This window comes from Falco biarmicus, chromosome 1 (assembly GCF_023638135.1).
Source record: "Falco biarmicus isolate bFalBia1 chromosome 1, bFalBia1.pri, whole genome shotgun sequence".
Lineage (NCBI taxonomy): Eukaryota > Metazoa > Chordata > Aves > Falconiformes > Falconidae > Falco > Falco biarmicus.
Genome location: NC_079288.1, coordinates 82,905,642 through 82,930,953, shown reverse-complemented (window position 1 = coordinate 82,930,953; position 25,312 = coordinate 82,905,642). Strand labels below are relative to the sequence as shown.

Here is a 25,312-nt window from a genome sequence, read left to right as displayed (position 1 = left end):
AATTAAGTCCACTTGTGTTTCTTATAAACTGTACAGTAGCTGTTACAACATTTGACAGTTTTAGTTCCAGAACTTTATCACTGATGAAGCCTACTGAGAAATAAAACCCATATAAAGCAGTCCTGGAAGCAAAGACCCAGATCTGACAGCTGTTTATGATATGAGGGATGTCTGCATAAGCAGTGTTACAGAAAACAAGTCTCTCTGAAGGGCAATGGTTTGTTTTCAAATTCTGAAAGAACAAAGGGAAGAAACACCATGGTGGGAATAAGATCCATTTCTGAGGATTTAGTTACAAAAATTTATTTCTACCTTCGTTAAAAAAATCTTAGTGAGCCCAGGTCTAAAACATTTAATTTGAGGTAGCTTTGCAGATTAGATCTCAAAAATTGAGACATGGAAGGATATCCCAAGCAGGGGGTTCCAGATGGCTTCCAGGATTCCTGAACACTACCAAAGATCATGCAATTCTACTGCTGTGACGAGAAGCCACAGAGAGTTCCAGGCACGTTGCACTTGGTAGCTTGTGAAACATATGCTGGCAAGATTGAAATTTAGCAGTTTCAGGTGGTTTGTGTTGAGGTCTGTGCAAACATTCACTATGTTTCAAGCCCATGTAGATTGCTACTCCTTCTAGTTTGCTGTACCTTTGGAATGTACTGGAAACGTGTTGTCCTTTCTAAGGAGTATCCTTCAAGCCCTTTACAAATTCTGAGAATTATAGCTCACAGACTTCTCTGTTGTTTGGTTTTTTTTAATATCATCTGTTGAATAAATTTTCTTTACAGGTAAACTGAAATAGCTAATGTTGGTGCACAGTGGTTTTATTCTGATGTTTATGTAAGGTCTTGTATACACTTCTCTTGAAGTAATTAATCTGAAAGTTAAGTGTTCAAACACAAAATATAACACTCTTACTAAAAAAAAAATAATTAAATTTTTAGACCAAAATAACCAGTGGCACAAATAAAGTTTAATTCAGTTATCTTAATTCTATGTTATGTAGAGCAGCCTTTGTAGTTTTTTACTTAAGGCAGTGAACTCAGCTTACCTGGCCACAAACCCCTATCTTAGCACACAGAAGTTTTTGATTTAGATCTGGTTTTGTATCAATACTGTATAAGGATCTCTCAGAATGAATCTCTGGAAAATTGATTTGTTCATAAACTTTTCAAACTGAGCCTAGAGTTTATCACAAAATTTTGGATCTGAGTAATTTGAGATCTTGTTTTTAGTTCTTCTTTTAATGAGAATAACACAAATTTGCAAAAGCTTCCAAGATCTTTATCTGTCCTATCTCACTTAGTGATTTTCTAATCACTAAGGTCCCTAATCTAGCCCCTTCTTCCCCTGAAGACAGTATGGAGAGGCACCTCCAGAGGGTGATTTCACTCACAGGTGGTGGCATCATGTTGTGAGGAAAACTATGGCCACAGTTTTGCTCTCACTTTAATCAGATTAGGTGAAAGATATGGTCCTGGTCTTTCCAGTCCTTGTGCTTTTTTTGTGCGGGCACAATTATATATGTCATCAGAATCTCTAGAAGGGCAAATTGATCAAAGTCGTAAGTATCATGTGTTTGTGTGTGTATGTATGGAAGAGTGTGATCTATCAGCCAGGATGTATCACATCTTGAGGGCCGTATTCGGGGTGAGGCAACACTGCTCTAGGCACACCAAGCCCAGACATGGTGCCATCACTCCACCTTCTGTATTTGTTTAGTTGCAGTGTTGCACATAAGCAAGGGGCAGACAGAATTTGCTGTCTATTCTTATGCTGTATATACACGTAATACATACATATATGAGTATGTGCATGAGCGATCACTACAGAACAGCTGACACACAGCTTTTTTTCCTGTCCCAAAGCCCTCAGATAACACAAATGTCCGTGTCAGCAGTCCCCACTGCCTCACAGAAACATCAAACTTCTCTTTATATTCCTGCTTTAGAGATAACGGGACATAGTTGGTCTGACACCAGATGGAGTCAGCAAAAATACCCCAGACTGTTTGACATGAGGATGACTCAGCCAAAGACCTCACCTTTCTTGTAAAGGTCTTCCTAACCAGCTGTTAGAAAGCCCGACAGCAGTAGCTGGGATACATGAAACAACTTCAGAATATTAGTAGAGAGCCTGGCTGGGGCTGCAAACGTTTACAGAGACTTTTAGGGAGAGCTTGAAGGAACAGGTCCTGTGTCTGCAGAACAAGCAGTGTGGTGGTTAGGAGGCAAGGCTATGAGTTAGGACACATGAATTCATACCCTACTTTATTGCAAAATACTGTTATGACCTGGAGCATACCTTTGGTCCTCAGTGTGTCTGTAAAACTGAACAAATTGTACCTCCCATGCCCAGGTTGTGAAAGCCATATGTGGTAGAAGATGCATGTGTACTTTAAGGTCAATACCTTAGAAGATTTCTTCTGTGGCTTTCCTGTACACCTTACTTCAGTGATTATAATATGCAAAATATCTGTGGAAAAGTCATGTCTATGGATTGATCCCAGTTTTGCAAGAAGGCTTCTCTGCGTGTAGTAACAGTGCTCTATCTTGCCACTACCTCTGAGAACTTTCTGGACAATGAAATGTCCTTTTTTACATTTTCCTTTCTTTTACTCAGTCCTTTGTTTCCCAACCCTGGCATCTGAGAAGTTGCATGTGGGAGTGCTGGGATCTTGATGACTTGCTGATCTGGGTACCAGTCTTACAGCCCTTCTGCCATTTGTTCATTCAGGTGCTTCCACCCCCACCCATTTCCCTGCATCCTCGATCCATACCAGTCTATTACAGTTCTCTGCAAGTGCAGCTCTCGGAGTCACTGCCTGAATTTACAACTGATCAGTGACTGTGGCAGGGACAAGAACCTGAAGCGTTACTGACTGGATGTGTTGAGGAGTGCTGCTGCAAGTGGGGTTTTCCTGAGGAAGGGGGCATCGCTAGGCCACAGCCAGCCTTACAAGCGGAAAAGCCAAGTGCTGCTGTAGCAACTGTAACCCTTTTCACTTTGGGACTGGCATCCCTGTGCCTGGGAGCGTGTGTGAGCATCGCTCAGTCATATGGGGGTCACAGTCTTTGATGGAAGAGTACATACACAGATTGCCAAAGGGAGTGCTTTTATAGCTTCCTTTATTTCTCTGGTATGGCTGTCGGGGATGTACAAAGGCCGAAGAATTAGTTTTGTGTCTAGCACAGGCTCTTCATTTTCTCAACAGGAGAGATAGCCACATGGAAGAGAGAATAGCAGCCTTGTGATAACACGATGTCAAATGCTACCCTCAGGTGATGAAACAACCTAGCTATGGTCACTCAGGCTGTCTACTAGTAATGAGCTGTGTACTCGGGAAGAAATCTGAGTTTGATCCAGATTAAAAATATTTCCTGTACTGTTTTTGAGGGATTATTTTTAACTCAGACCAATTTGTTGATCTGCGTTCCTGGAAGCCTCCAAAATAACTGTTTTGGAAGACCTTTGTGGAGATATGTTATGAGATCAAGAGGCCAGGAATGGGAAGCTCTTCAAGCCAGCTTTGCTACTGAACAAATGGTACATGAAAGCACACCCTAGCTTACAACAGTGAGGCAAAGACAAGAGATGGCTCTTTAGGTTAAGGTTACAGGAGTTTAGGTGGGTCCCATTCCCTGAACAATGAAAACACAACCAGTTCTGGCGTGGAACTTGGTGTTGTTAGTTCCAGTCCTGTTGTGTGACTGTGAGCAGATATGACATCTGAAAGAAAGTGATTTGGAAAGACAGGGGGATGGAGAGAGGTTTGTTGTCTTCCCTGCACAGATGACACTGCTGAAACCCCCCCACTCCTTCTGTGAGCACCAGGAGTGGTTCAGCTTCTGGTTTCACATCTCTCAGGTATGTTTCCAAGCCCACTGAAACCCATGAAAAGACTCTCCTGACACTGGTGGGCTTTGGCTGTGGCCAAAAGCTAGCTGCAGGACCACGCTGTACTCAGGCTACATTGAATGACTGCTCAGCTTGTTTCGTTTCCATTGTTGTTATTTTTATGTGACTGATGCTGGGTAGATGGATTTGTGACTCTCTGAATCTCCTCTTGACACAAAGCACCGTGTGAAGTGCTTGGCATTTACTTAGTAACGACTGCATGCAGACACAGCAAAGGTTTATTTTTGCCTGCTGAAGAGTGTCTTATGAGGCCAAGAAATAGAATATGCAAGAGCTGCCTTTGAGACAAGGGAATTATTCCTTCTTTTCCTTGACCTTTTGCTGCTTATTTTTTTACCTCTACCTTTTGCTGTCTTTGCTGCCTTTCAGTGGTGTCTACTACACATTGAGCAGTCTCGCTTATGTGGATGGCCTTCCACAGGAGCCGGACTGCTGAGTGTGTAATGGGGCTCCAGTTATATTCATGCCCATACCACAGAAAGACCCTTCTCCTCTTCCTCACACCCAGTCAAAAGCTACATGCAGACAACACGAAGGGGCAAAGGCTGCTTTTGCCATGATTTGTGTGTGGCTGCTAACACCACCACCCCTCTCTCCATTACATGAGGCATTGCAACTGCTCCAGTGAAGCATGTGCACACCTTCCTTTGACACACACTGAGGAAACATGATGATCAGCCTTCCTCCATGTAGCAGGCCCACCACCTGTCTTCTTTATCTGATCTCTTGCTTTGCTCTTAGTTCAGCATTTCTCATTTTAGTGTCCTGGCACCCTGATGATAGCCTGTGATATTTTAGCTTCAATGCCTGTTCCAACCTGTGCTTCTTCCATAGGCAGAACTGTCTCTTTCCTTTGGGAACTGTAAATGTCATGTGCTACTCATAGTTATGGAAAACTGGAGGCTCCAGAGCAACATTTCCAAATATTTTTCAAGGCAATCCTGTTGTTCTGGCAAATGTCCAGTAACAATCTACATACAGATGTGACTATCAATGGAGTGTGTGGGGGTGTGTGTGGCTTTTGCACTTCTTAACCTTACAGTATTGCCTTAAAAACATCCTGGACTGTGCAGATAAAACTTGTTCACTTTGTGATGGCTGGTGAGTGACACATGTGACTTGAGGAGTGCGATATTGACCACTGTGTCACATAGCTCAATCCCATAGCTGATGCAAACATGTCTCACAGTTGTTGATGTCAGTAGAAGCCTCCAGCGTGGGCTGGGTACTGGAGGGCAGCCTTGCTTTTGTGTAAGTCAGTGGGACATATTTCAGCAGCAGGAGATTTGTGTTGCATCACAGAATGGTCAATGTCCAGAGCTGACGCTGTCTGGGATAGAGAATCACATATTACAGAACCACCCTCCGTAATGCCCAGACCCAGTGCCCTTTCTGCTTAAGCTTATCCCAGGCAGAGAACATTCTCAGATGGAATGATTTCAAAGCAGAAATGCCCAGTGTGCTTTCTGATATTCTCCACTGTTATATGCAGGAGCGAGTCAAGGCCGTTTCTTGGTTTCGCGCTCAAGTGCTGAAGGCTTTGTAGGACAGAACAAAGGTAGGGGAATATCAGCATTCGGAATATATCTGCGTAGTTCAGTCCCCACCAAGCAGAAAAACTCCAGAAAGATGCGTGAGAACAACATGTATGTATATGTTGTATGAGCTCTCAGAAAATAAACTGTCATAAATCTGTGATCAGCTACCATCTGTGTAAAATCAGAGGCTCAGCCTACAGCAGTCCTCTTGACACTGGTTGAGACTCATCTCTTTTATACGAAGGCCATAGTTTCATGGCAGCATCCAGCTGATGTGAACCAGCACTCCTCTTGAAAGGGTATGACCCAACTGCTTGCTTCTGCCCCATACCGTTCTTTCCCTTGGACATGTTTAAATCTTACTTACATATGCTGATCCCAGTCAGGGAACAGGTTCAAGTTAAATGTGGTTCCTTGCTTCCAGGTTGCTCTTGACCTGGGTCAGACCCTCAAGCCAGTAGAGAGCAGCAGCACAGAGATCAGCGGTGGGACAAGGAAGGTGGAGGCCAGAGTGTGAGGGGCAATGGGACATCAGCTTTCAGCAGCAGAACTAGTTTATGCTTTTTTAAAATGACTGTGAAACTATGGAAGAACTTTCAGTGTCTACACTGCAGATTAATTATGACTAAAGATATCACACAAACCTCAAATCTTTTTTTTGTTCAAAAGCTTTTTTTATCTGGAGCCATTGATGCCACTTGAGGGGTTAAATTAGAAGGCTTAAACTGGAAATTATTGGAAGGCTCTTTCCTGGAACACAAGTTATCCACAAGATGAAGCTGTAAAGGTCACACTTTTATGAACAGCTGTGTATCACCTGCATTTGCATTGGAGGATGCAAAGCAGTTCCCTTGGTTGCTTTCGTTCTTACAGTAATTCCACCAAAATATAATTCCTGTGGGATTTCTAAGCACATTCCTGTGGGACTTCTAAGCACATTCCTGATTTAGGAAGATCAGGAATCTGTGGATAGTTTTCCTTCAGAAGCTGTGTGAATGGCTGCGCCAGTGGTTGTAGAAGTCAAAATCTACTGAAAAAACCCCAGGCATGTAGCAATACAAGCCCCAGTATTGCACCCCGTGTTTATTATCATACAGCCTTTTGCACTGTGTTGCTTATCCACACTCTCGGGTCCCTCTGGTCAGGAGTTATTTCTGTTTAGTGATCTGAGAACAGAGTCAGGGAGCTGTACGTAATCCCAGCCTTAACACTCATTAGGCACATAGCCTGGGGTGAGGCACGTTCTGGAGTCTACTCTGTGCTGGTGAATAGAGACAATCATCTCTCTGTGCACACGAGGGCCTTGAAGTCCACCTCAAATTGATGCCAAGTGGTTTTTTTTGAGAGTTAATAGCTTAGCCTGATGAGTTCCTAATGCTCAGCTCCTCTTTCAGTGTGCACGTGTTGCTCAGTATGCCGACTCCTCAGAGGTGAGTGTTGGATTTCCTGTGCCCTGATACCCACGCATCCCTTTCAGGCATGGCTGTGTTCCCCAGCCTGGCTTGCTCCTGCTGCTCTTCTTGCTCACTGGGTTTCCTAACACCAGGGGAACAAAACAGGGGAAAGCCAGGCTGTGAGTGAGTTTGTGAGCTGTGTGTGTGCTGATGGCAAGTGTTGTGGTGCTTCTCACCTTACTGACATATGTTACCCAAGGCTGGGGAGCGTTTCTCTGCAGAAAAACCTAAGTCCTTTGTGTTCTAGAGGATGTGCCACGGTCCTTGCTGCACCAGTCTAACTCCTCTACCCCATATCCCCCAGTGCTAGTGTAAAACCACTGGGAACACAGCAAGAGCAAGCCTTCCTCAGTCCCAGCCCGGTTTTGTTCTGTTCCCTAAGGACTGGCACATGTTTCTCTGTTAGTGGAGAGGCATTTGTGTTTGGGATGAGCAGAGCGTATAGCAAAGCCTGGTAGCAGACCCTGGTATGACAAAATAGGTTTGAACAGACTCTTGCCTGCTGCAGTCTGCGCTAGAGCTGTTTTTGAAATATGTCCCCGCTGTTCCCAGCATTTACTGTGTTTACAAACTTAGGAGTGTAGTCAACAGTTTAGCTGCCAGTGGTCTTTTCAGTGCTGCACCAGTTAGCTTGGTTGCTAAGATCTGAGCTGTACTGCATTTTGTCCCAGTGGCAGACGAGAGGAGGGGGAGACCTCTGATTTGGGCATGCCAGAGGATGAGGCTGCCAAGCAGCTTGTCTGGGGAGAAAGAATAAATCCAGACTGGCAGCATCTCATGTTAGTGGATGCAAAAGACCTTCAGAATTCCTTCTCATCTCATGTGCTTCTTGTTTGTTTTGCCCACTGTAATCAACCTGGGGACAGCAGCAAAGGGATGAAAGATCACAGTGCTGCCACCATGCTGCAATGATCCGTGCCATCCTGCTGCCTTGCACCTGATGTGCCATGCAGCCCTGAGCAGCATTAGTGCTTGGAGGCTGATGATCCCAGCCTCACACAGGCTCCTTGCACACTGCGTAGGTGGCAAACCAAGCCCCATATTGGGTTTGTCACTCTTCCTGTTGTCCTTTTCTGGTTCTTTGCACTGGCACATTTGGGATGAGTGTGCTGCTGTGCAGGAGAATGAAGCCTGTTTAAGGTGCTATCTGTTTAAGCAGTCATGAAACACGTGCATTCTCAGTGCATTTTATTAGCACCCTTCTAATTTTAGCCTAATCAATTTTATGGATTTGACTTCAAAGTGTTATTTATAAAAAGAATCACTAAATCCTTGAGAGCTTAATAGTCATGAGTTAATCTTTGGAAAGTCATTTAATGATGCTAAAGCAGTAATCAATCCAATATGTTTACAAATTGGGCCCAAAGTCATGTTGATCTGGTTTAAATTGCGTTCCCTGTCTTTCAGGTTGGCTTGTCTTACTTTTTTCCCTGACATAATCCAGTCCCTTAGACCATGTCAATAGGGTTATGCTGAGGCTTTATCTCATAGACGGTTCATTCTGTCTCCACAGGCTGCCCTTTCTCTGTCTCCAAGGCAATAGATGCATTAATGCACTCTCAGACAATGGCCTCCCGTTTAAAATGCTCCTTTGTAAGTCCAGATTTGGTAGCTTAGAGAGCTGACTACGTAATGTGAACACTTTTTTTTTTTTCCAATGCCAAAAAAAGCAGGGGCAAGAAAGAAGCTAAGTTTGTTTAGCTAGGACTGAGTTGTCCTCAACTATTGGCACTCATCTTCCCTTGCTGCAGACTTTTGCATAGCCAGTTTCAGAGTACAATTATTAACAGTACCCATTTCCAAAGAGTAATAATCTCGATGGGCAGATAGTCAAGCCTTACCTCCAGCAGGAGTATTAAAGGCTGGTTTAGAGCCACGGTGCAGCCTTTTTGGCAGGAGCAGTTGGCTTAATGCTCTTGCAGGTGAAAATTGTTTCTTTCACAGGCTGACTCACAGAAAGCCCCACAGCTCTTAGGAGAGCACAGGCTGGTGGGAGCGGAAGTCTGCCCATCTTGCTCCCTAGATGATACCCTGAGAGAAGGTTTCACAAGGATGTGGCCTGCTGGTGCCGTGGAGTGTGCATTTAGGCAGAGACTGAAGGCCAGGCTGGGTGCAGCATGAGCTCCCCCTGCACTGCAGCGGATCTGTCACTGTCAGCGGTGGTGGGCTCCTCTGCTGCTGAAGCTGTTTGTTTCACAGAAGAGCTCTTTCTTGCCCAGTTGGCTCACTCCAGCCAGCCTTACAGTCTGCACATGACAAAGCATTGACACAATTCAGGACATTCCTCCTCCTTGGCTCTGGGCAGCTTCACTAACTACAAGTGTGTCCCACTATATATACTCTAGCATGTCATCTTTTCTGTGCCAGCTCTTCTTACTCTTGTTCAGTGGCAGGCCTTCACTGGCAAAGCTCCTTCCAAGTCTTTATACAAGTTTCTGATTTATCTCTTCTATGTTCACGTCCTGTTGAAAGTCAAGCTGCAGCATTAAGGAACAATGATACAATTACGTAAGAGCTCTTTTTTCCCTTCAGGAAGGACAGAGTGAAAATCTCCAGAGATCTCTGTTTGTCTTTTGGCACTGTCTGGTAGATGCTTAAACTCTGGGCAATATTAAACAATCTTGCTTGGAACTGGCTTTTAAGAAGTAACAAATATTATGTTTGGTGGTATTCTCTCAACTAACGTCTCTTAGGTGCTGTTGCAAAGACCTGTGGCAGGGTTGAGAGGTGTAAACAATTTTAATCCTTGCATAGAATAAATATATCTAGCAGACACTGAAGAATCATTTGTATATCAGGAGAACTATTGTGGCTGCATGTACTTGAGGGAGAATTTAATACTAAAATACTGATCGGGAGCCTTAGGCAATATAAGAAATGTGCAAGGAAAATAGCGACGAATGGGACTGGTTTTTGAGTGTGCACTCCATAGTGGTGACTGGTAGAGTAACCTGTGCCTTAAAAACTGCAGGTCGGCAGTGGCTGATGGTCAACCTAGCTGACATGTTCAGTCAGCCGTCCGCAAGGTGTTGCAGCATAAAGCCAGCCCCTGGAGTTTTCCCAATAAAATAACGTTAGATCTCTTGCTACATGTGATTGGCACCCTGAACAGAAGGTGACAGGTCACACACAATCAGCAGTATGGCTCAGCAAGGACCTTAATGGGACATTCACCTAATTGTGTTTTAAACAAATCACCTTATTGATATATTAGATGTATTCAGCTCCTTCTTTGTGGTATGTTACTAATTGCACATGAGATTATTACAGTGGAAAGTTCTCCTAAAAAACTAATTGACTTTGCATCAAGGAGGCTGTTCACATATCTCTGAAACTAATTCAGTTAAGTGGTGTAGGTTGTTTCATTTTTGTTCTTAGCCAGTTTCACTTCCAGCTCTTGTTCTGGGGATTTTTTTTTTACATTTTTTTCATTGAACTTAAAGAACAAATGACAACTTTCTGTTGCTCTAGGCATTTTGTTCCTTAAAACTTCCCTTTACTAAATGTTGAATCAAATTTTTACAGGGATGATTTGCATCACTTTGCAGTGGTACCTCTCAGTGGCAGTTTGGGAGTTTGTCTGGGTATTTAAAAATACTTTCATACTTATTTTCGTTATTTCAGGGAAGGAAATATTTTCATAGAAGATCAGTAGGTTCTTTAAGTATATTTGCATTTTAACAACAGAAAGTTAAAACATTAATTGTTGTTTAATAAATTCCAGTTGAACCACAGATATTATGAAAGCAAAGATGAAGATTTCTGTGTTCTGAAACAATGTTCCTTCCCCCTCTACACCCAAATGTTTTCCCCTAACAGTTTATTCTTTCCTTTTCTCTATGTAAATATTATGGGATGCTGATGTAAGTGTTACAGATTGCATGAGTTTTGTTCTGAGGTGTTTGGAATAGACTGGCACTTAACAACTTAATCATTTGTGGGATGTGTTTTCATTAACGGATGACTTTGTTGATATGATTAGACTTGTTTGCTTTGGTTGCACTTGACTCCAGCTTTGGAAAGGCTGTCTGCCTCTGTTTTGTGGCTCCAGGCAGTGTGTGCTGGTGGAGTTGGCTGCTCCTAACTTCTTGGTTTGGCAATGAAAACTGTTGGGGAAGTACATGACTTTGGTCAATGTCTTTTGGAAATGATGGCAAATTTATCTTTGTTGCAGGGACAAGAAGCTGATCACCATCGTATAATAAATATATTTTCTCGTTCTCCTATTAAGTTGTGTGCAAACCTCTTTATGTGAATTATCCCCTGGAAAGGCTTAGCTTTGGAGTGACTTTATCTTCCTTTACAATAATACAATACTTTGTTCCTGGCTTGTGCAGTCTGTGACTGTGGTTTTCCCCATTGCTCCCAAGGAATTACAGTGGTGGGAGGAAGAAGTATTGTGCCCAGCAAAATAAGGGGAGCCCAGCTTCTCTCAAAGGTATTGGGGTGCCTGATTCTCACTGTAACTGTACCTAAGTGCCCACATTTTTCAGAGAATCTAGATCAAAGTCATTTGCTCATCTGTATTTAGAGTGGGCCAGGTCCTGACCCTGTTGTACTCATGAAAATCCGTAGGAATTACTCCAGATTTACACAGCAGCATAGACCAGAGTCTGAATCAAAGCAATTGCTAAAAAAACCCAGCATGCTACTGAATCCCATTTGTTGCTGTAGAAAGAGTTTTGCAAGTGAGATTTCTTAGCCCTTGTTGAATCATAGAGATTAAAGACGATGACAGTCTGGCCCTATATTCCCTTGTCTATCCTGGTTTTTTTCCTGTTGTGTATTTAATAGCTTAGATCCCAACTCTGCAGAACACTTGGATGTCTACTTTAACTTGAAATAAGCCCAGCTTCAGGGCTTCCCACGCAATGTGTTATATTGTTTCCCTTTGAATGAATTAGAATAGAATTATAGGAACTGGAGTTAAGGGGTCCATTTCCTTAGACTGTTTACAGTCAGATTCTGTCTTGCCTTAGTGAAGAGAGGAGTGTAATCTGGTCTGGATGCTGAAAAGACGTTTGCAGGAGGCAGCTGCAGCTTTCATCCTGGCACACCAGTGGATTTCCCGCTTCTGCAGCGATTCTGCCCCTCCATGCAGAAGTGTGGAACCATAACCATAACAGGTGGAGACCTTCGAAACACAGCTTGCTCTGAGATGAGGAGTGAGAGTCTCCCAAAGATGAGAGAGCCAGGAGAGTTGTCTGGTATGTGGTCCGTGCTACCTCCTGGCTGTGACAGTCTCTGGGGCTGTCAGCTGCTTCCCTGGAGCAGCACACACTGCTGGCTCTGCCACTCTGGGGACATCTGATAGTGGCCTGAGGGCCCCACAGCCTCATACCCTAAAGATGGCTGTTAGAAACACACAGGAGGTCACCTGAGGCCAAGTGCTGTCCTCAAGAAGCATGTGCCAGTTGTGACATGTTTTGCTCCTCAGTCTTTACCTTCACCAGAAACAAACCTTGGTGTCCCAGAACCCATCCATTCTCACTAATTCCTCACATGTGTGCTTATTATTCTGGTTAGTCCCTTGTTTTACATTTTCTCCTGCAGAGGAATCACTCCCTTGGTGGAGGAAAAGTAGGTTTTTATCCTGTCATCACCCTATTCAGAAAAAAACAACAAACTTCAGAGTTGGTGCTCACGCAGCAGCCAGCCCTTGGAGATGAGTTGCCTCCAGTCCCACAACAGTGTGATGCTTCCACAAACATGGGACAAAGTCTGGCACTCTAGATCAGCACAAGGTTGGGATTGCCCACAATACAGATGTCCTCCCTGAGGCAGGATGGGCAGGGAGTCCTCCCTTCTTGCTCCTGCTCTTAAAGAAAGGGCCCTGTGTATTCAAGATCTGCTGTCATCAATGGTCAGAAATGTAGTGGAGAGGCCTGGGATAAATCCACTTCTTCCCCTTTTCCAGTTCAGTGAGGCTGAAGCAAAAGTGGTTCCCATTTGGCTGGTTTTCAGTGCTTCGTTCACAATGAGATGAGGCAGGGGAGAAGAGGGTGTCAGCCCAACTTCCGGTGGAGTTTAGATCTTTCTGCGGTGGGTTTCAAAGCAGTATGCGTTAGCTTGGAGGCTGAGCTCTCTTTATCTTCATGGAAGCAGCTCCAGGACATGGATGTGGCGCTCAGGCTGGTGGAAAGAATGAAAGAGGCTGCAGGAGGCTGTGCCTCTGCTGTGCCTGCCACGGAGACAGACGACACGGGTGGCAGAGCTGCCTGTCTTTCTCCCAGTACCCAGTTTCAGAGAGAGAAGAAGAATGCAAAAAGCAATGTACTCTGTTATCAGGGCTGAGAGTTCCTTCTGTCTCCTTTTGCAGCAGAATAGCTGCTGGCTGTAGATGAACGGGAGCAGGGCACATTTACCTGATCCTGTATGCTCTCGGCTTCAGCAGTGTCTCTGCACTCTGGTCACTGAGTACTCTAATTCTGGTTCTCCAACACCCCTCCATCCTGTCCCATTCAAGGTCCTCTTTTCCCTGGGGAAAGCCCTTGTCTCCTTGCAGCAGCACATGGCTGGAGGTGTGTTGGGCTGCTATGCAAACCTCAGTGAGGCAGTTGAAAGTAGACCTGACCTATTTTTACTGTCTGGAAACAAACTCCCTGAAGTCCAACCTGCAGTCCACATCTGAGGGACCTCTGGAGAAGAGGACAGCTGGGAGCAGTCATTTGAATTGGTGTTGGGGGCAGTACTTGGCCTCCAGGCTGCAGATTTGGGCGTGCTTGGTTCAGGCTTTGCTGAACAAACAGCATTTAAAACAAACTTGACTCCATTATTGCTTGGCTTAGAGTGGCACCAAGGGCCGGCTTCCACATCCAAGATGACCTAAGCTAGGCTCCTCCTGGGTAGCTCACTTCCCAAGTGGAAGGTTAAGATAGTAATTAAAATAAAATGTTCCTGTAGTGTTTTGCCATGTGGTCTAGAGAACATTCAGTTCTCCCCACAGTGTAGTCTTAATGCTGTGGTCATACATAGAAAAAACCCAATTCAGCATTATCCTGGGCCTTTCTGCAACGTAACTGTCAGCATTTTCCATACAGCTGGGAAAAAAGTCAACTTCCAGCTCTTCCTGGAAACCTGCGATGGTGTCTTCCAGCCTGCCCACGCAAATGATGATAAAGGGGTAGAAACAGGGGGTCAGTGGCCCGGGGATGGTGCTCACCGCTCTCTTGAGCAGCAGCCATATCCTGTGGGCTGAGAGCGTTCAGCTGCTGACTTTAATTTGGCACTGGAGAGAGCCCCGGTGACCTGCTCATGACTCGTGGTGTTGCTGTGGCCAAAGCACTTCCCCTTTGTCTCTCTTACCCATCTGAAAGAGCTGTTGGAGAATTCAGTTCTTTTGTGCTTTAAGAATCTAAATGGATTAATAAGTATTAGATGTTTAAGAATCCTCTTTGGCTTTAGACTTTGGGTTTTAGTCTTTGGTCCAGCAGTCTTACAGTCAGACTGAGACAAGAGGCATGGAGCATTATTTCTATGTATGTTCATACAACAGTCTAAATATAGAGCCAAATAATTGTGATTAATGCTATCTAAACAGCAAGCACTTCCACTCCTGACATGTTTCAGAATGAAAAGAGCCTAACTATCAGTGAAACAGAGAAAGCTCCAGCCCTGCTGGTAAGAAACTGTCTGTGGAGATGCAGGAAGCTTGGTCAAGCTGGGTGTCTTCTTCTGTACCTCTTGCTTTGGACTGTCCATTAAAAATACCATCTTGCTTCACTGTCTGGATTGAAGGCAGCAAATGGGTTGTGTTGTGCAACATGACCAGCCCCACAAAGATGATGCTGTCAGTTACAAGGGTAAGAACCACCAAGCAGGCGTTAGTGGTCTGTAGTCATGGGGCCATAATCTGCCTTCAGATCCATCAGTGGAGTTAATGCTCCATAAGATTTACTCCAGATGACAGAAAAGAGACTTTTTCCCTGCTCTGGTCTTCAAGCAACACACCTTGCTCAGGGTCCATTCAATGGTTCGTGAGGCTTTTGGTTAACTTCAGTGGATCTCAGGCTGTGCTTGGCTTGAGCTCTCTCAGCTTCATGTTTATTAGTGCTGCTGTGCTTCATATTTCTGCATCCTAGGCAGCTCTCTATACTGACCAGAGGGCTTCAACATTGATTTGGTGACTTCTCAAAGACACTCCTGGAAGCAGTAGATGCAGGAAGTATAGACAGAATCAGCAATTCAAGAAATCAGCTATTTTATTTATTGCTGAGCCAAACAAAAAACCCCCCACCTTTTCAGAGTCAACCTCCAGAATGTCAGAGGCTGTGAATTTAGTCACAATTCCATGTAAAATAGTCTAAGTAGAGCTTATAATGGCTTCATAAACAAGAGCTTTTTGATTTCTAACCCCACAGCTACTATTACTGGAGTGTGATGTGTGAACCTTCTGACTATTAATCCCTGGAAGATGCATGGCTTTGCAGTGAGGTGGCATTTGGCAGAGTGTGAATCAAACCATCACTGATTTCCTCATCCTTTGTCTTCACGTTTAGACTGTAAATGGCCGTGTTAAATAGGTGTGGACAGTAAGTATGAAAAAACACCTGAGGCAAACTGTGAAACAAAAGGCTCTGTATTCTCAGATGATGAAGAGAACGATTCAATGGATTGTGCATTCATGAACAAAAGGCCCAAAAAGAAGGATCAACCCCTTGAGGTACTTCCATACTGTCAAGGCTCCTCCTTCCGATATTACTTGACTCTTCAACTGAATGAACATCTCTCTTTGGTCTAAAAACACCGAGTCCAAACAATACATTTCTGGTCTTTCAAGAGTGGGTCTTGATATGGGTTTGCTCACTTTCCTGCATGCGTGCATTTCCTGAAAGAAGTCTGAATTAGTGCCTGTGGAGATAATAGTTACACAGGGCTTCAGAGTTGGATCTGAATTGCAAAACTTGGATCGAGCTCTAAATCATGTGCTAATTTGGAGGTATTTGCGTGACAAGATTTGGCTATCAACTGCTTTTGATAGCATGATTTTTCATGTCTGTAGAGGAAAATACATTCTCACCCCCAAGGCAGGGTAGTTAAGGTGAGAGCAGCCAGCAGCCACAGTTCAGAGCCCAGTTCCTTTTGCTTGAGTTCACACCTACACAAACCCCACCGAGACCAGTGGCAGTTCTTCATGACTTCGATAGGTTTTTGAATCAGGCACTGTATGAACAAGTATGCTTTAAGCTGCTTCATGGAAAGAAAAGAACTAAAGGAGACACAGATCTCACACTGTGGTTTACCAAAAAGATATTTTAGCAACATTTTGTTGTGGAGGAAATAAAACCTCCATGGGAGATGCTGTAGGCAAAGACTCCTTCCAGATCTGGGCTGGGGGGATGGAGCCACAGCCAGGAGCTCTCAGATCTGAGCTGGGTGATCTCCTACCCTCCCCGTGGCTCAGTGTGAGGGAGCAGGAGCGGTGTGGTTTGCTTAGCAGTTTTATGTCCTTCTGGTGGGTTGTCCTACAACTGGGGGCTCTCACCAGAAGCTGGGCTGCTCTGTTCTTAACTTACAAAGGTGCAGCCTCTCTAGCTACTCTCAGAGCTATCTAGTGGCCTCCCAAAGGAGGCTGAGTTATTCATTCCTAATTTAAGAGTCTTTGCTGTGCAGTTAATGGCTGCTTTGGTTTAAAAGCCACCTGGCTTCTCAAAGAGCAGCCTTCTCCCAAGCTGCAGGAGGTACTGCTCTGGTTGTCCAGCTGCATCCCAGGGCTCCTGGTTTACAGATAGTGATTCTGAGCCAGCAGCTATGGAGTCTGGCGTGGTGCAGGATCCCTGACTGCCATGCATAGCAGCTTTCTTCCTCAGCTCTTCTCCTCCAGCTGTGCGTTTCTGGGTGCAAAAGTCCCATCCGGCTGTGTTGTGCTTTTGGGAATTCACAGTGGACACTTGGGGCAAAATTTCAGGCTTGGAAGATGGAGTGAGATGTCGGATGAATCCCATCTTTGCGAGAAACTACTTTGGTCCATGGGCAAGCTAAAAGAGGTGGAGATTTGGATGGAATCTAAACAAAACCTCGCCATGCTGTAGTCCCTTATTTGTGTGAATATTTATACCTTGCTGCATCACAGGAATGTGGAAACACAGCATGACCTTGGGTTTGAATGTCCTATAAAATAGAAATTACAAAGTCCTCACTTATAAATGGTAAGATCCTGTCAGGGTCTTACAGGTGAATAGGTTGATGCTGTTAGAGAAAACAAGGCTTCGGATATTTATTTAAATGGAGCAGAACAGCTTACCAGGCCCTGCAGTGTTACATGATGCTATGACAGGCCTCCACACTGAGAATTTGTGCTCCTCCGCAACATCTGCTAACCATTTCTTTTTGTGAAGCTCGAAAGGCACAATGCCATGCCAAAGGTTTTCTGAGAGAAGTATATGCTGCAGATTAGGGGGCTTTGTTTGTTTGTTTGTTTGTTTGTTTGCTAGTCTGTCTCAATCTGGAGAACGGTGTTCATCACAGTAAACCAGTTTCATGGAGTTGGTCTGGCCCTTCCTGGGCATTCAGGGCTTCTTTTTAAAGCTCTCTGCATCAGCTGACTGCAAAGAATTGCGATAGTTGGCTTCTAAAATAATTTCAATGGATTGTGTCTGGCCTGTCTCCCAAGCAAGAAGCTGATCTTTTAAGAGTTCTGCTTTGTAAGAATTACAGGCCCAGTGTGTTTCACCTCGGGGACCCCCTCAGATTTGCAATGCCCCAATGAGCTGTACCCTCAGAGGGGCTGCGTCTGGGTTGGACAGTGCAGGATGGGCTGGGAGACACCTGAGCTGGCTTTCAGCCACTGGTTTGCTCTCTTGATCCATGAGCTGCTGTAAATGGCACCAATTGGCCCTGGCTCCTTTGACCATTAGTTATTAGCAATTTTTAGCCACACTTCTAACCAAGCACCAGAGGCAAAGGTGTTGGTGTAACCTGACTAAAGGACTACAACAGGTTTCTTAAAGGCTTTATTCCTCACCTGGCCATTGATTAACGATCTTCAGGGCTAAGATCTGCTTCTCCCTAACTTCGTGCCTGAAATGGGATTGGTGCCACAAAGGTGGGTGAGTTTTAAGGAAAGAAAAAATGTTTCCTATTATGCCACCGAAGTTTTCTCTTGCTTTTCTGCAGGCACCGCCTAGGACCCTTAGACCTCGCTTCAGGAAGAAAAGTACCTCGTCCTCTGCCACTGAAACAATGTGAGTGCAATGAGCCAATAGCACCAAGATCCACAGAATGTCTCTCTTCTGCCTTAAAGAGCTACTCGTTAATAATGTAGGAAACAGCAGTGGGATGGATGTGCTTTGATGTACAGCATTGTAGACATGGCCTTTCTCTCTCCTCTCTCTGTATCCTTCTGTTACATGCTTCTCGCGTTTGTCCGTGACATGGGTAGGACAGTCTGGCAGACACCTGCAGGTGAAGAGTCCTTGTTTTGTTTGCAGAGGGTACACCCACTCAACGCCAATCCTGTAAGGCTGTACATTGCCAATTCTCATTTGTGTCTGCATAGCTCTAGCTCTGTGAATGCACAGCAGAAACAAAAATAATCAGTTACTCATGATGATACATTGACAGTGTATTTATTTATGGCTTTATCATTAATGAAGTGGATTTGCAGAACCCATGGATTTCTCTTTCTTCCCTTCCTCTTCAAGACTGTGAATGATGTAACAAATGTCAAAGTACTTTGACTGTACAAAATGTCCAAGATTCAATAGTGAAAGCTGAGCTGCAACTCCATTGCTCTTTCTGCAAGTAAGTCACATGTTCTGAGAGAATCATTATGCCAAAAACCATAGAGACAGAGCCACTTACAGAGGACGAGGAAGAGACGTGCGAGAGAAAATAAATGGTTTCAATGATGTAATGAAGGGGGAGTCTTAATTTTGATCAGCCTGAGCCAGAAGAGTATTGTGTGGAAAATTATGGTGGCTAGAACTAAATCGTAGCACTTGTGGCAAATGTTCTACTGCCAGTTTTAAAGTGTGAGCAAGCCAGGCTTGTACTAGCTGCAGCAACAGAAATTAGAACTGCTTTAGTGATGCATTTCCAGGGGAAAACGCACCTTTCTCCCCTGCCTGCAAGTGTCAGTCCCAGTGCCCTGCTTTCCTGGCGAGGTGCTGCTGTTCTACTTGCACGAGCAGAACAGGGTGCTGGGTCTCAGCCGCTATTTGAAGCCTGAAGTTTCACCTGTAGCATGGAGTTTGGTTAGAGCCACAAGAACCAGATGGAGTGGTGTATTCGTATCCATATATAAACGAGAAACATAAAAGAAGAGGAAGATGTGGTAGGGTTTGTGTATTTGTGCTTCAAGTTGGTGTCCCTTGTAAGTGTTGAGCATGTGAGATTCACACATAAGTTAATTACGTGGCCCTTTGTGTTTGCTCTTAGACCTGTCACATAGACTAGAAAAACGTTTAGCATTACGTAGAACATGCCGTCACTAACGGATCAGTACATGGGCTTGATGGTGAAGGGTACTGCTAATCCAGGTGCAGCAGTCCAGGATGCCAACAGCTGGCTGGAGTGTATCAGGCTCAGAGATAAATCTGAAGTGGCCTTTGAAACCTTTTCTCTGCCGGGTATGCATCGATATCCCAGCCGTCCCTGTCTGATTGGATCCCTGAGGTTTTCCCCCAGAGCTTCTTACATATGTGGGGAAGAGAGAAACAAATGATGCGCACGCACAAATGTTTATCTGACCTGGCTAGGAAGTGGAAAAAGCAAGCAGGTATTTCCTGTGTCTGCCACAGTATTTGGCCTCATTACCTGAGAATTTTATTTCCTTCACATGTGCTAATTCAATCATATTTTGCAATGGGTAAGAAGGAAAAAGTCTTCAGAAAATAAATTAAAAAAACCAACCCCAACCACCAAACCTGTCTAAATAGCAGTTAAAGAAGAGTCAGTCCTTGGAAGATACTCAGCAAAAGCTTTGAGGAGCTAAGCTTGTGTGTTTTACTTTTAAGCAGCTTTAGAGTTTATTTGATTTCTTTTGGCAAACGTTAAAAAGAAATAGAAAAACTGCCTGCAGTGTTAGCAGAAAATAAAATCCTGTTGCAAGCAAGCTCTGTTTCCCTGCTATGCAATGGGCTGCCATAAGATAAAAAAGAAGCTGACAAGTTTGCACTCAATAATGCCAAAAACCCCAACATAGAGCTACATAACATCTGACAAATTCTCAGACATGCTGTATTAACATTGATTCTCACTAAAATTATTAAATGTGCGTCTAATCTGCTGTTTTACTGTAAACTTGACTGTTTAGCATTTCTTAAGTGCTGACGTGAAATTGTTGACAAGGGAGTTGCCTTATATCTCTCAAAACATTCACTGTATAAATGAGAAAAATAAACCTTTTCATATCTGGCAAAAATGTATTAATTTATCAACTGAGCTGTATATTTGTGTATAGATAGACAAGAAATGTGAATGCCTAACCACGTACACTTAGTGCTGTAGTGTTCTGTATACAAAGAGACCGGTCATTTGCTTTTGATTCCTCATCTTCCACACACAGGTTGTTTACAGGTGTTGCCCCAAGTCCGTCACTTCACTCTTTGGCACTTGGGTTCGTTCAGAATAACCCCCAGGCAGGAAGGCTTTTGTTTGTTTCTCCCTTGAGCCTCCGGCAAGGAACAAGCCCGACTCAGCGACTCGCCATCCTGCGCTGCTGCTGACCCCTCCTGGCAAACGGGGGTTCGCAGGACCGGAGCAAGGGGAGGGCGCACGGGTGGATGGTGGATTCTTGGGAATGCGTTGATGGGGAGCGATGCTCAGCTTCCTCCCGGCTCCGGCCGAGGGGGCAAGCTCGCTAACCGCTTGCAGATACTCCTCTGAAAAGCAAGAAATCTTTCAGCTGATGGTTTAAAATAGCAACAGATATGGCCTAAGTAAGAAAAGCCCAGTTTTGGTGCCTTGTGGGCTGCTGGTCTCGATGATCAATCTTGTAGGGCAGGCAGGCACCTCCTGACTCCGCAGAGGTGGGCTGGAGAGCGGTGCTGAAAGAAACAGGCCAGCTGTAGAAAATACAGCCTCTACCCAGCACGAGGCTCAAATGAGACTTGTGTTACTTTGAGCAAGTAAAATTGAGGCTGAGGGGAAGGAAAATGCAGCTGAAGATGCTCCATGGTAAACAGGCCTGCGATTACCTCACCAATTTACCGTAAATTCACCTAAATTATGAAAAGAATAAGCTTAAAGCAGCGCAGTGCAGCCCTCCGTGCCTCGTTTCTTGTTGCAGGGGCCAGCGTCAGCGCAGTTACAGCAGTCGCCAATTGCTGAATCAGGATCACATCAAATACAGGCAAGACAGACTTCATGTGTATCACTGTCACCTCGGAATTAATCCCACACTGATCTAAATTGTGTAAGTGCAAACCCAGCACGGAAGGAAAGAAGAATTGGGTTATTTATTCCTATTAAAGAGGGAGAAAGCTGCTTGGAGAGATGCAACGCTCCTTGGCCTCATGTAAACAACCTGCTGCCTTTGACTGCTCTCTGAAGTGTTCTCATGTCGTGATGAAACCCTTGTACTTGTGACTGAATGCTCGTTAATCACAGTTTCCTTTTTGCTGTTCGTTTCGGGTACCCATTTTGCATCTAGCACCATATTTGAAATAGCAGAGAACACTACATTGGGATTTGCGTTTAGACAAACTATTTAAGGATCATAATTGTGCACTTTGTGTGATTTCTTTCCTGTGCTCGGTAGAAAAGATCTGTGCTGGAATGGTACACTTAATGACTCACAAGGATGGCCATTACAACAGTATTCCAAAGGTTGATGTTTTGCTGGTTTTGTTATACTGCTTGAATAAAGTCTTAATCTTTTCTTTAAAAAAAAAAAAAAAAAAGGAAAAAAAAAAAAGAAGAAAACATCTTTAGTCTGTTCAATGTATCTGGCAGGCCAGAATAATTACTTTGATCACTGTATTATTTTTATCTCAATTCTGGCTGACTGTACATAGATGTATTCACCAAGTGCTGCATGTCCTTCATAACTTCTTTCTGTATTATGAACTGGAAAAAAAATACAGCTACTGAACACTCTGAGTAACTGGTGAATTCATTGGAATGCTACGGCCTTGGACAGCAAACCATCTCTCACTATACATGTGGCTCTGGAGCCGATAACCAGGGACTATCTGCTTAATAATGGATTAATTATTAGTGAATGTTTTGAAGTTACTGCTGGAAGCAACTGCTTGTCACACACTTGTGAAGTTACCAGCTTCTAGAGCAAACCTCCGATCTAGCCCTTAGTGAAACCAGAGACCAGTTGGCCTGTACACTCCAAAAGGACCCTGAAATAAATACTTGGTGTTCCATATGTATGTGTGATCAGAGATAAGCAGTGTGAGGTATAGTTAGGCTTAAAGAATAAACAAGAAAATACTCAGAATTGACTGCTTAAGGATGTACTGTAAGACCCAAAGAATATATTCTACTTCTAAAAAAATCAACACAGGATATAAAATGTGAGTCCTGTAGTGAAATTCGGTGATTTGGTGGCTAATACATTTTTACATCACTTATAAAAACTGCATGTAGCCATGAAACACTGGGTGGTGGGGGTTTTTTCTATGCTCTCTGGCATGGAGACATGGCAACAGTTTATCTGGTACTGTGACAGGCAACAATACTGAAGCTGACCCTGCTCTCTTTTTTTCCCCTTCCCCAAGGAGGGAGCTACCAGTAAGTATGGACACAGGAAAATATATCCCGGGATTATCTGAACATGTTCCTTTTAAAAAATTTAAGATTAAATATGTTGAATTATTCACTTTTAGTGATGTTTAGACTGTATTCATCCAAGTTACACACAATCACAGGAAACCAACAGACATCAGAACATGTAGGTGACCGGCTTGACCTCCGCCAAGTGAAATACAAATTGCAGCTGAAGATAATCTTGAATATTCCTTTATTTTGGGCATTGATACCCGTAATTCTGATAAGATGATATGCATATGTTTATTTAGAAAACTAACAGGCATTACAGATTTATGTTGTAGAATTAAGACCATGCCCCACACACCACCACCACCACCTCTTTCCTAGAGAGATGCAAAAATGAAACCAAGATTTCTACATACGAAGATTTGTGCGATCGTGATACTTCTGGTAGGGATCATCAACATACCAATTTCTTCTTTTCCAGAAAGAAGTGGTCATTTTATCAAGGAGCTTACATTGTGTTCTAGTGCACAACATCAGCTCTCTCAAACGCTTCCTCTGAGATGCTGACTTCTTCCACAGTTTCTTCTTATAACCAGACTGTCAGAAAATACACAAAAGACTTTTAAGTGGGTTGCTGTAAATATATATATACAGCAATCATAGAATGGTCAGGGTGGGAAGGGACCTCTGGAGATCACCTAGTCCAAGTGCCTGCTAAAGCAGGTTGCACAGAATTGCGTCCAGGCAGGTTTGGAATGTCCCCAGAGGAGACTCCACAGCCTCTCTGGGCAGCCTCTGCCAGAGCTCTGGTCACCCTCAAAGTAAAGATGTTTTTCCTCATAGTCAGAAGAAACTTCCTGTGTTTCACTTTGTGCCCCTTACCCCTTGTCCTGTCACTGGGCTCCGCTGAAAAGAGCCTGGCCCCATCCTTCTGACATTCACCCATAAGATATTTATAGACATGGATAAGATCCCTTCTCAGTCTTCTCCAGGCCAAACAAGCCCAGCTCTCACAGCCTTTCCTCACAAGGGAGGTGCCCCCATCATCTTTGTAGCCCTGTGCTGGCCCCTGCCCAGCAGTTCCCTGTCTCTGGAACTGGGGCAGGGCAGGGGCAGGATCCCCTCAGGGCAGCCCCAGCCCGTGCTGGTGCCTGGGGCTGTCCCTCCCCAGGGCAGGGCCTGGCACTGGCCTTGGCTGAACTCCATGAGGTTCCTCTCCGCCAACTCTCCAGCCTGCCCAGGCCTCGCTGAGCGGCAGCGCAGCCTCCGGGGCATCGGCCGCTCCTCCCGGCTCTGTGTCACCAGCCAACTTGCTGACGGTACACTCTGTCCCTTCATTGTAATGTTCACTGATAAGCAAACCAGGACAAGCTCCCTACTTTCAGGAAGGCATGACTGTCCCTACAGAGCTTTTTTTTTTAAACTTCCACACCAGCTACTGCCCTCTAATGGAAGTAAAACAATTAGCTCACTGACTGTAAAGCTATCGCTAAAGTGTCTTACCTTTCTCCTAACCCAAAGGCCATTGTGCAGCCGGAGAAACCTCTTGACGACGGATTTCACGCTTTTCCTCTTTCCATTCCGTAAGCTACAGTAAGTGAGAGTCCTCGCTGGCTGTTGAAGGATACTCGGAAGCAGAGATGTGACACTAAAAAACACCCCCAAAGCATGGAAAAACACAGAACAGTAATGAAACATTTTCCTCAAGTTATCACTATTTTTCTCACATAAAGAGAAATCACAAGTGGCTGAGACTTGTTTGGAGGTTAACGAGAGCTCATGTAACATTACAGCACACCACTGAACGAGTGTGTAGGTACCAATGCTAACCGCGGCGCCACACACTAGTCAAAATACATTTCCAAGTTATATTCCACACAGAATGGCTCTTTTCCACCAACAAAAAGCGGCTCAAGCTCAAGAGCAAGCACTCGGCTGTTATGTGCATTCACAAATTGCTTTTAGGATATTAATCATCAGCGAAGGACGGCACCGATTATGACACGGTTACGGGGGGGGGGGGGGGGCCCACGCCTGCACGGCGCGCTCCATGCTGTGCCCTGCTTCGAGCACTGCCAGCGGGGCTCACAGACCGGCTGGCTACCGCATGAAGCAGAGGCTCCATAAACCTCCTTTTCAACTTTTTTTTTTTTTTTTTCTGCAAAGGAGAAGCCGACCGTACCTGCCGAGGAGCGAGGGGGTGCCTCCCGCGGACAGGGCCCTCCCGGGCAGCCGCGGTCTCCACAGCGGGGCCGCCGTCGGTGCCCACACCTGCGCGAAGCGCCAGGCCGAGAGGCCGGGGAGAGCGCGGCCCACGGCGGCCCAGCGGCCGGCCCAGCGGCCCAGGATCCCTGCGGAGAGCCAGACCCCTTAGGCGAGGCCGCGCCACGCCGCCATTTCACGGCGCTCCCCCACCCCCACCCCGAGATGGCCGCCCGCCTCCCCTCAGCCCCGCGCAGCCACCCACCCGCCACGGCCCCGCGCGCCGCCGCCATGCCCCGTACGGCAGCCCGCGAGGGTCACGCTGCGCCGGGGGCGGAGCGCTCCCGCGCGGCTGCTGACCGCCCTGCCCTCGCTGCCAGAGGCGCTGCGGCCCAGGCCTGCCTCGTGCCCCCGCCCCGCAGGGCCGGGGTAACCGCCTCCCACCGCGGCGCGCCCCGCGTCAGGGACAGCCGGCCGCTGGCGGCGGGCCGGGACATTTGCATACCGCCGCCTCCTTCCCCTCTGATTGGA

General features: G+C 45.2%; 2 protein-coding genes across 16 annotated transcripts in view; one reads left to right on the top strand and one right to left on the bottom strand.

Annotated features, from left to right (window-relative positions):
• REEP1 (receptor accessory protein 1) overlaps nt 1-21,952 on the top strand; it is a 70,528-nt gene extending 48,576 nt beyond the window's left edge. For 7 of the 15 annotated variants that reach the window (XM_056341184.1, XM_056341073.1, XM_056341110.1 and 4 more), the window contains one exon: nt 2,737-6,371. In XM_056341184.1, coding sequence (XP_056197159.1) covers nt 2,737-2,828 — 92 coding nt within the window. In that variant the 3' untranslated portion in view covers nt 2,829-6,371. The other 8 variants (XM_056341101.1, XM_056341175.1, XM_056341149.1 and 5 more) reach the window with 7 other exon arrangements.
• An 854-nt stretch (nt 21,953-22,806) lies between these two features.
• Nucleotides 22,807-25,202, bottom strand: MRPL35 (mitochondrial ribosomal protein L35). Its single transcript, XM_056341215.1, has 4 exons — nt 25,047-25,202; nt 24,762-24,930; nt 24,083-24,227; nt 22,807-23,176 (listed from the first exon to the last, which is right to left on the bottom strand). Exons 1-4 carry the CDS (start codon nt 25,072-25,074, stop codon nt 22,988-22,990), a joined length of 531 nt encoding a protein of 176 aa, XP_056197190.1. The 5' UTR covers nt 25,075-25,202; the 3' UTR covers nt 22,807-22,987.
• Nucleotides 25,203-25,312: the final 110 nt, after the last annotated feature.